This window comes from Eucalyptus grandis, chromosome 4 (genome assembly GCF_016545825.1).
Source record: "Eucalyptus grandis isolate ANBG69807.140 chromosome 4, ASM1654582v1, whole genome shotgun sequence".
Taxonomy (NCBI): domain Eukaryota; kingdom Viridiplantae; phylum Streptophyta; class Magnoliopsida; order Myrtales; family Myrtaceae; genus Eucalyptus; species Eucalyptus grandis.
Window position 1 is genome coordinate 11,779,413 of NC_052615.1, and position 10,774 is coordinate 11,790,186.

The window sequence follows — 10,774 nt, forward strand, 5'->3', positions numbered from 1 at the left end:
GGAATAGTCGATCATTGAACATATCACTCAATTTTCAGCCCAATGTTGAGAAGCAAGGACAAATGAATTGTTAAGATTTAGGTTATTTCTGGGAAAAGTGTCAAAAAAGTCATAAACCTTTTGTGTTTGTGCCAAAAAAGTCATAAACATTTTTTTGGTACCAATTTAGTCCAAAACCTTTTTACTTAGTGCCAATTCAGTCATTTTTGGTCAATTTTGGTAGATTTTGCTAACTGGACACTGATCGGCTGACGTGGTCTAATTGGTGCTAACGTAGACAATTTTTAATATTTTAATATTTTAGAATTTTTTTTATTCTCTTTTCTTTTTCATTTTTTTCTTTTCTACTCCTCCCTCCAATTGTTGGCCGGACCACAATGACCGGCCATGTGATGATTGGCGAGGCTCACCCTCGCCGGATCTCGGCGAGGGTCGAGCCTCGCCGACCATGGGTGGACGCATCTCCCCTCGGTGTTGGAGCTACGAGCAGAGGATCCCATCTCCCTTACATCGCATCTACCCTCGGTGTTGGAGCTAGCCCGGCGGGAGGCTGGTTCGCGTCGGATTTGGCGAGGGTCGACCTTGCTAAATCGCGGCTTGGGTGGCACCGGTGAGGTCGAGCCTCGTCGGCCATGGGCGAGGCCGGACCCTCGCCGGCTCGGCGGGAGGCCGCCTTGCGCCGGATCGGCAAGGGTCGAGCCTCACCCATGGCCGACAAGGCTCAACCTCGCCAAATCGTGGCTTGGGCGGTGCCGGCGAGGCTCAACCCTCGCTGCCCGGCGCGAGGCTGCCCTTTGCGACCACTAGCAAGGTGGCTGGTGAGCCTCGTCGGCCGTCGCCTAGCCGGTCGTGGTGGTTTGGCTAGCAACCTGGGAGGGAGGAGGAGAGAAGAAAAAGAAAAAAAAAAAAAAAGAATAAAGAAAAAAAAAAAAATTCTAAAATATAAAAATATTAAAATATTATTAAAAATTGTCCATGTTAGCACCGATTAAGCCATGTTAGTCAGTCGGCGTCCAGTTAGCAAAATCTGGCTAAAATTGGTCGGAAATGACTGAATCGACACTAAATAAAAATGTTTAGGACTAAATTGGCAAAAAAAAAAAAGGTTTAGGACTTTTTTGACACAAACACAAAAGGTTTAGGACTTTTTTTGGCACTTTTTCCGGTTATTTCCTTTGCCTTAATCAAAAGTTGCTTTCACTTGGTATACTAATCTATCACATATTTGGTATGCAACTGGGTAGAGATGGAAAGACGGTTCCATTCTCAATTTCCTTTAGAATAATACCGGAGATATCAGTTGCTGACCTAACTAGACTCAATCAACATAGCAATGAGTCGATTAACCTGCTATGTTTAAGGAGGACATGAATTAGATGCCTCATTTCACTCTCTAAAAAGGAATTTACAAATTGGCCTTTAATTGGCAATAGTATCTAATTATGAGCAATTGCAAAAAGACAGAGACAAAGTGTCACATGAAGACTTATACAAAATGTGTATTTAATGAAATGATGAATTTAACCAAAATAAAATTCAGCAAGGAAAAATCGAATTTGCCAATAACAAATAGGCATATGATGACTTTTAATTGTCTAATTTAAAGAAAAAAATCACATGATTGATGAATTATTCAATTCTTTGAAATGAAGCGTATGTTGACCCTAAACAATATCATAAGTTTCGTAGTCAACAATTTGGTCGGCGGGGCCTGCCAGAGTGACACCGAAAGCAGAAAATGGCCAATTGCTCGGCATGATCAGTCCGTAAATTGCATTAAGCAGAAAATGGCTAATTTTTGGGAATGATCTCTCCGTAAAGTGCATTTGGTTTATAAGAAGACCCAATTCTTATCTACAAAAATGTTAACATGCAGCAACCAAGTGTTGGAATGAATAAGTTGATGTAATTTTCGGTTACCGACAAGGTAGAGGAGTCGATATAAACATTTAAGTATTTGTTAATCAATTAATGAACACCAGTTGCTCACTTTTATCTTGCAATTTATCTTTACATTCCAATATCTTTATATGGCTAGCCACAATTGTCTATGGTCTTCGCACATTAAATTTTCTTGTCAAATTGCATTTCCTATCCAAGAATCAGTAGATGACCCCTTCTATGCTTTGTCAAATGGTTTATCCATCCATCCTTTGAAAGATGCTTTGTTAACACTTTTCGACGAAGTACCAACAAATATCAGCCATTATATTGAGATGAAAAGATGCCGACTGTCAAATTTTGCTTGTTATTACCAAAAGCATTGATTGGCTCATGTTGGTGTTCGGTTCATGACTGACAGCTTCGTCAGATTAACAAACAAGTCCAACAACGAGTGTCCAAAATATGTTTCGTCGAGAAGTATCGACAAAGCACCTTTTAAAGGATGGATTAATGAATCAATTGACAAAGGATATGCGGTTTCCTTTGTTCTTGCATAAGAAATGTAATTTGACGGGAAAATTACAAGCACGAAGACTAAAAGCAATTACGGTTAGTTATGTAAAGATATTAGAAATGCAAAAATAAACTGGAAGATAAAGATAAATAACTAACGTTTATTGATTGATTGGCGTTGTATTTAAGAGTTACATTGACTCCATTAACTTGATAATTATATCAACTAATTCGCTCCAACAATTGGCTTCTGCATGTTGACATTTTTGTTAATAAGAATTGAGTCTTCTTGTCGATCAATTGCACTTTACCGACTGATTATTACCAAAACTCGGCCACTAAATAAAAAGTTTCTAACTTCCTGAAAAACAGCCCTATAATTTCCCATTGTTCATATTATTCTCAATCAAACACCTAATCACTCTTCGACCCAAAAAAAGAGAAACACCTAATCACTCATTGCTAAGCTACACAACAACACTTCCAAACCAATAATGCTAGGGATTTTGCTGCCTTGTTAGTCGCGAAAGCGCAATCCCATGCATAGCTAGAAACAAAAACTTATATAATAGAGATATTAACGCACCTGTATTAAAATCCATCATTTTTTATGCGAAAAAATGATGATTCAAAGTACAAGTGCTTCTCCTCTATTATTTTCTGTATCACTAGCTCGATGAGATGGTTCATGATCCTTAGCATTTAGTAAATGCTCCTTATATGAGGATAATTGTATGCGTAAGAGAGATTTGAGCATTATCTATAAAGTGTTCAGCTAGGCCCTCTTATTACGAGCCGGGTTCAACTTGGGCCATACTAGTCAGCCCCATATTATATCAATTAAGAAATCTTCTATCTCATTCTATAAACCAATTCCGTAAAACGGTAAATTACAATATCAATTTATATAGTGGAAAAACTCTCACAAAACTATCTCCCTAATTCATCTATGAATATTCTACAAGCTTCCGCTTGTTCGAATCTTCTGTTAGTGGATCCAAAAAAGCAGCCTCGCCATGAACGGCAAATTTAGGAATAATTAGCTGGTCGTAAGACACATCACAAGGCGGGTTACTATTATAAAAAATCACGTCAATAGAGTTCTTTGATACATGATCATTTTCATTCAAGCTTTGAGCACTCTTCGGCATTGTGTCCTTTGGTTCTTCGAGGTTCGTCGAACTGGGTTGTCTGGGCTGCGTTCGGTAGAACACCTTGGACACGACCAGCTCTCCATCTCTCTCCTCTTCGCTTTTGCCGAGGTGGTATTGGTGCATCACCCAGTTGGTCTTCTCAGGCTTCCTTTGCCTCCCGTGACTGTTGTAAAGCACAAGTATCTTCTTGAACCCTTTCACTACTCTGCCTGCGAGGACCGACCTTGTCTTACCGGTCTTGTGCCATCTAGTCTCACTCTCATCAGCGTTCTTGTGCACCCTGCGCCGTTTCCTAGTCCCAGTGGCATATGCCTTCGAAGGCCGGTGGAAGAAGTGGCGGATTTGTCCGTCTTTGCTTACTCCTGCGTGATGTGCATAGAAGAGACACTCAAATGAGGTTTGTAGAAAATGGAAATTGAGTGTCATAGAGATGATCAGCTCATGTAATAAATAAAGATGATCTGAGTGGTAGTTATATTTCCTACTATGCAACATTATATTATCTACTATGCAAATGAATACCAAGTATTCAGTTTCAATATAAACTGTTAATTGTTGCACCCTTCTGTGGATATTTGCAATCCTGATTTTAGCTGTTGCATCCAAATAAGGAATGCCTGAATTTTGAGCTCCTCGTCAAAGTTAGTAAGAAAACAGCAACTTATCGTGCAACATTTGCATGTAGACTATACATAGTTTGGCATGACATGAGGGGGGACCAGGTCATGCGACGGACACAAGCTAGACTTCGAAGCAAAAGATCCTAGATTTCATAGAAGGAGGAAAATCAATGTGGTGGATGAACAGGAAACTCCTAAGACCCCCAACAAGAAAATGGATGACAACTCGACCATCAACATGAGCATGAGAGCATCTGAAGAGCAATTGATTGTATAGAAGGGAAAAATCTAAAGCTGAAATTCGAAATGTATCTTCCCCATAAATTTGTTGCATGCATTTTCTTAACCTAAGCTAATTACTCAATGCAATTCTTACATGAGTGGCTTCATTTTTCAGGTATACTTTTGCCATGCAATTTGCCTATAAATAGGCAAGGAGCCACTCATGCAAGAAGTCATGGGGGAGTAGAACTAAGATAGCTTATGTACCATGAAATACTCCTCCATCACCAACACTTCTTGTACTACCCATTCTCATCAACTAGATAAACTATATCCCATGACCTTTGTCCCTTGAACTATCCTACCTTGTCCTTATTCATCCATTACTAGATACATACTACACTTACACACTTGCACATCATTAATAAAAAATTATCATCGATACCCTAATCATGCTACTGCGCACATTTAAATTTTCAACAACAAGCTTCTTTCTCTGAACGTAATGTTTTTGATAGTTCTGCTAGCTGCGCTTTGAGTATCTTGTGCCATTATGCATGTGAGCAAGTTATTTTTGTGTTTTACACTGCTAACAGTAAGTCAGAATTGATTTCTATTGTATAAATGTCAAGTCTGGTTTACACGAAATGTCTTGCTGCAGTATCACTATGTACGTTCTCATCATCAATTTTGAAAGCATACAAACATTCAAATTCATACATGACATGCATTTACAACAATTTTGTAAATAAAACTTACACAGACTGAAAAGATTGTAACAAATTAAAAGTCACTCTATAATGACAACCAGAACTTTAAAATCTGTTTCTACAAGACTTCTGTATGATAAACTCGAACATGATCAATTTGATGTTGGAAATTGTGATTCATTTTCAACAAAATCTGAAAAGTACTTGCTTAATCATGAAGAAAGAAGAGTCAAGAACATGAACAACAATTAGTTAATATCCAGAGCAGCCTAGAGAACGAGCAGCAAATCTCTGGCTTGGAGGGTGAACGCATGATGCAGGATAAGCCAGCTATAAAAGTCCTAGGCAGTGGCTGAAAAAGACAAGAACGGCTGCAAGTTGATGGCTGGAGATGAGCTGTAAAGAGAAGTCCAGACTATCTAAAGTTCTGGAGAAGACAATTGTTGCTAAACTGTGGTGGTGGAGACTCTATAAAAGTGCTGGGAATCATTCTTGTAAGAGTGTGTGAGAAGCATGAAAATAAACTTCATGTCATGTAGCTCCTACACCACATCTCCGCCAAACTATTTTGTTATGCTAGATAAAATATCTTTGTCCCATGAACCTTGTGTATATTCCTCTGGGTATCCTACCCTTGTCCATACCTCTACAAACTATAACCTATATGTACAAATTCAAAAGACAAATTATCACCCATATCAAAATCATGCTTCCACACACATTCAAATTTTCAACATGGTATTAGAGCTAGGTACATTTGGATGGTTTGGGGCATTTGTCCTCACCATCCTCAACTAAAATCCAAGGCTGAAGTCTGAGCTCGAGTGAGAGCCAATAGTGCTAGAGCTGGACCTAGAACCGAAGTTGGAGCTAGAGCACAAGCTAACAATTACAACTAAGAGCATTTTGATGGCCCGAGACATATAGGACATCGTTGAAGAAAAGAAGAAAAGACATGCACATTTGAAGGTAAGTGCAATTGTTTCGACAAAAGGATGCCAGGGATTGTGGAACAAAGATTGCATAAGAGGCATGAGACAAACTAAATTTCAAGGTGTGACCGAGATTTTACGACATAATGTCAAGAGTATTTTGAAAACGGATCAAGGGGAAGTGTTGGAAATTGTGATTCATTTTCAACAAAATCTGGAAACTGCTCGCTTAATCATGAAGAAAGAAGAGTCAAGAATGTGAACAACAATTAGTTAATACCCAGAGCAGCCTAGAGTAGAAGCAGCAAATCTCTAGCTTGGAGCTTGTATGTGTGATGCAAAGAAAGACAGTTATAAGAGTCCTAGGTGGTGGCTGAATAAGACAAGGACGGCTGCAAGTTGATGGCTGGTGATGAGTTGTAAAGAGAAGTCCGACTATCAAAGGTGGTGGAGAAGACAATTGTTGCTAAACTATGACGGTGGAGACTCTCTATAAAAGGGCTAGGAATCATTCTTGTAAGAGTGTGTGAGAAAGCATGACAATAAACTCCATATCATGTAGCTCCTTTACCACATCTCCACCAAACTATTTTATTATGTTAGATAAAATATCTTTTGTCCCATAAACCTTGCCTATATTCCTCTGTGTGTCCTATCCTTGTCTATTCCTCTACAAACTATAACCTACACACATGCACAACTTCAAAACACAAACTATCATCCATATCAAAACCATACTTCTACACACATTCAAATTTTAAACATGGTATTAGAGCTAGGTACATTTGGATGGTTTTGGGCATTTGTCCTCACCATCCTTAACTAAAATCAAGGCCAGAGCCCAAGCTTGAGGGAGAGCCAACAATGCTCGAGTTGGAGCTGAAGCCAAAGCTAAAGCTAAAGCCAAAGCTAGAGCTAGAGCCTTTGAGAGCCAGAACTAGAGTCCAAGCTAACAATTACAACTAAGAGCATTTTGATAGCCCGAGACATATGGGATATCGTTGAATAAAAGAAATGCACATTTGAAGGTTGAGACATCGTTGAATAAAAGAAATGCACATTTGAAGGTTGGCACAAGTGTTTTGACAAAAGGATGCAAGGGATCATGGAACACAGTATAAAAGGCATGAGACAAACTATTAGAGGAATTTCAAGGTACATCCGAGACTTTATGACACAATGTCTAGAGTATTCCGAAAATGGATCAAGGGAGAGTGTTGGAAATTGTGATCCATTTTCAACAAAATCAGGAAACTACTCGCTTAATCATGAAGAAAGAAGAGTCAAGAATGTGAACAACAATTAATTTATATCCAAAGAGCCTAGAGAACGAGCAGCAAATCTCTAGCTTGGATGTTGTATGTGTGACGCAAGAAAAGCCAGCTATAAGAGTCGTAGGTGGTGGCTGAATAAGACAAGAACGGCTGCAAGTTGATGGCTGAAGATGAACTATAAAGAGAAGTCCAGACTATCTAAGGTGGTGGAGAAGACAATTGTTGCTGAAGTATGGTGGTGGAAACTCTATAAAAGGGTTGGGAATCATTCTTATAAGAGTGTGTGAGGAGCATGAAAATAAACTCTTATCATGTGCTCCAACATCATATCTCTACCAAACTATTTTGTTAAGCTAGATAAAATATCTGTCCCATAAACCTTGCCTATATTTCTCTATGTACCCTACCCTAATCCATTCCTCCACAAACTATAACCTACACATATACACTTGCACAAATTCAAAAGACAAACTATCATCCATATCAAAACCATGTTTCCATGCACATTCAAATTTTCAACATGGCATCAGAGTTAGGTACATTTGGATGGTTTTAGGCATTTGTCCTCACCATCCTTAACTAAAATCAAGACTAGAGCCCAAGCCCGAGCAAGAGCTAATAGCTCTAGAGTTGGAGCTGGAGCCAGACCCTACGAGAGCTAGAGCTAGAGCCCCAACTAACAACTACAACTAAGAGTATTTTGATGGCCCGAGACATATGGGACATCGTTGAAAAAAAGAAATGCACATTTGAAGGTAGGTGCAAGGGTTTCTATTTTGACAAAGAGATGCAAGGATCGTGGAATGAAGACGGTATAAAAGGCATGTGACAAACTACTAGAGGAATTTCAAGGTACATCCGAGACTTTATGACACAATGTCTTAAAGTATTCCGAAAATGGATCAAGGGGGAGTTTTGGTAATTGTGATCCATTTTCAACAAAATCTGAAAACTACTCACTTAATCATGAAGAAAGAAGAGTAAAAAAACCGAACAATAATTAGTTAATATCTAGAGCAGCCTAGAGAATGAGCAGCAAATCTCTAGCTTGGAGGTTGTATGTGTGATGCAAGAAAAGCCAGCTATAAGAGTCCTAGGCAGTGGCTGAATAAGAAAAGAACAGCTGCCAGTTGATGGCTGGAGATGAGCTGTAAAGAGAAGCCCAGACTATCGAAGGCAGTGGAGAAGACAATTGTTGCTAAACTATGGTGGTGGAGACTCTCTATAAAAGGGCTAGAAATCATTCTTGTAAGAACGTGTGAGGAGCACGAAAATAAACTCCCTATCATGTAGCTCCTACACCATATCTCCGCCATACTATTTTGTTAAGCTAGGTAAAATATCTTTGTCCCATAAACCCTGCCTATATTCCTCTATGTATCCTACCCTTGTTCATTTCTCTACAAACTATAACCTACACACGTACACTTGCACAAATTCAAAGCACAAACTATCATTCATATTAAAATCATGCTTCCATGCATTTTCAAATTTTCAACAGATGTTTTATATTAAACTGATTTGTTGAGGAATCAGACTCTCGAACAAGAAAGGTGATTTGGGATTAAGCAGTATGCTTGACAATCTTGAAAGCGCTCATTAAAAAGAAATCACAGCCACATAATAAAGACTTTTGTTCTGTGAAAGGTTTACCTAAAAACTGATGGCACATGAAGAGCAATGTCCCAATCATGAAGAGATGAGAATAATTGGACTAAGTTCCAACTAAAAAGAGGAGACACATTGATGTTCCAATCAATAAAAGACCATAACATATGCAACAATATCTTGTAAGTGCAACTACTTCTTCATTAGTACACAATTCCCTGACCAAAGATGTCTACTTTACCCCAGAACAAGCTTGAACATCATCAAACGAACTCCCAACAGAGATACATTTTCCAGTATATCTTGGAACTATGCAAACACGATCCTAAACTGCCAAATCTGAAACCAGAAGTTGTATACTCTCTGTAGACAATTCAAGTATTTGATTATCTAAGATGTTGGTACACTGAAGAAAATTATACTTTCTTGAATCAAATCGTATAAAGGCGCAATTTCCTTTGTCCATGCCATGACTATATGTTGATATCGTGCACATTTACATTTATGTCTAAGATATCTGTCTTAATAACTGATTAAACCTCTTTAGACTTACATATGAAAAAGAATTTGGGTCGAAAAGATATGCATCTTTTCCTCTAAATTAAATATTAGGCAGAGGAATTACTCCCATTGCACAGTCCAAACATCCAAAAAGGCCAAAAGAAATGAAAAATCAAAGGATTTTTTTTTTCTTTCTATAATAAAAAAAAGATTGATAACATTTAGAGTAACACATTAACTATCGTGAAATCATTCAGAGGGCAATGTTATTCCAGAATTACCCGGAAGTCTCTCCGGGTGTGTAGAACAAATCCCATCATCTCCTTCCAATGTGGGAATGAACTGATCAATGAGAAAATGAATCTTCCTCACGTTCCCCATTATCTTCGCTTCCAAATGCTCTAAGATTTCTAGGTCAGTCGGATCAAACTTCACTCCCGCTGGTAGTCCCACCAAATCATGAACAATCTCCCTCTTCACAACAATAATTTCATAATTGTACAGATCCTAAATGACAAAACAATAAAACCCTCGAGAGGAAACTAAATATACAATACAAAATCAAAACAAAAAGAAAAAGAAAGTGATAAATACCTGATCAAATAATGGGAAGCTGTGGCCACATGATGGGCATGCTATGGTGGGAAGAAGAGTGTTGTCGTCATCCTCATCTTCATCCCTAGGGTTATAACTTGCTGGGATTATGGCTCTTCCATCTTCCGTTTGCCACGTCATTTCTTTTCTGTTCTTCTCTGGCTCTCTTGCACATCCCACACCAAGACTTTATCTATTTTCTTACGCTCCAAACTCAAGTTTAGGCGACACCTCTACTAATTACTGCATACAAAAAAGAGGTTTTTAATCTTACTAAACGGAACAGTTTAGAGATTTCGGTTCTTCTAGAGACTATCCTCTGAGAGAGAGAGAGAGAGAGAGAGAGAGAGAGCTTTTTATGAGCAGAGAGGTGGGAGAGAGAAGGGGATTATATTAATAGAGGACATTAATGTGTGAACAAAAGAATTTCTTGGACGTCAAGTTTGGTTTACCTTACGTACATGCGCGCGTGCTGCAGACTTAAACCCTGTCCCTTGATCAGGTTTTATTTAGTATAATATGAACGTGGATCCTTTTTATTACTTTTTGTTGACTAGTACGAGCTTTAGTAAATATTCGTGGAAAAGCCAGATAAAAGAAGAAAGTTATCTTTTTGACCAAAAAAGAAAAGCAAGAAAGTTAAAAGTGAAAGGATGTTAATATATGAGAGAGAGAGAGAGAGAGAGAGAGAGAGAGAGGGTGGATGCGGTGTCCTAATCAAGAGTGGCCTTGAAGTTAAATATAGATACTTGAAACTTACCA

The 10,774-nt window shown here is 38.5% G+C and overlaps 1 protein-coding gene across 1 annotated transcript; it reads right to left on the bottom strand.

The window, feature by feature from the left end:
* Nucleotides 1-3,292: 3,292 nt before the first annotated feature.
* On the bottom strand, nt 3,293-10,358 carry LOC104440987 (NAC domain-containing protein 73). The gene is made up of 3 exons (XM_039311280.1): nt 10,013-10,358; nt 9,700-9,892; nt 3,293-3,913 (listed from the first exon to the last, which is right to left on the bottom strand). Exons 1-3 carry the CDS (start codon nt 10,151-10,153, stop codon nt 3,345-3,347), a joined length of 903 nt encoding a protein of 300 aa, XP_039167214.1. The 5' UTR covers nt 10,154-10,358; the 3' UTR covers nt 3,293-3,344.
* Between the last annotated feature and the right edge of the window lie 416 nt (nt 10,359-10,774).

Bases quoted from the DNA above. Each gene is read 5' to 3' on its own strand.
- LOC104440987 (XM_039311280.1), bottom strand. From the start codon at position 10,153: ATGACGTGGCAAACGGAAGATGGAAGAGCCATAATCCCAGCAAGTTAT. The intron at 9,893-10,012 runs GTATTTATCACT...ATTGTTGTGAAG, and splicing joins GCTTCCCATTATTTGATCAG to AGGGAGATTGTTCATGATTT. The intron at 3,914-9,699 runs GTAATTCTGGAA...CACATCACGCAG, and splicing joins ACACCCGGAGAGACTTCCGG to GAGTAAGCAAAGACGGACAA.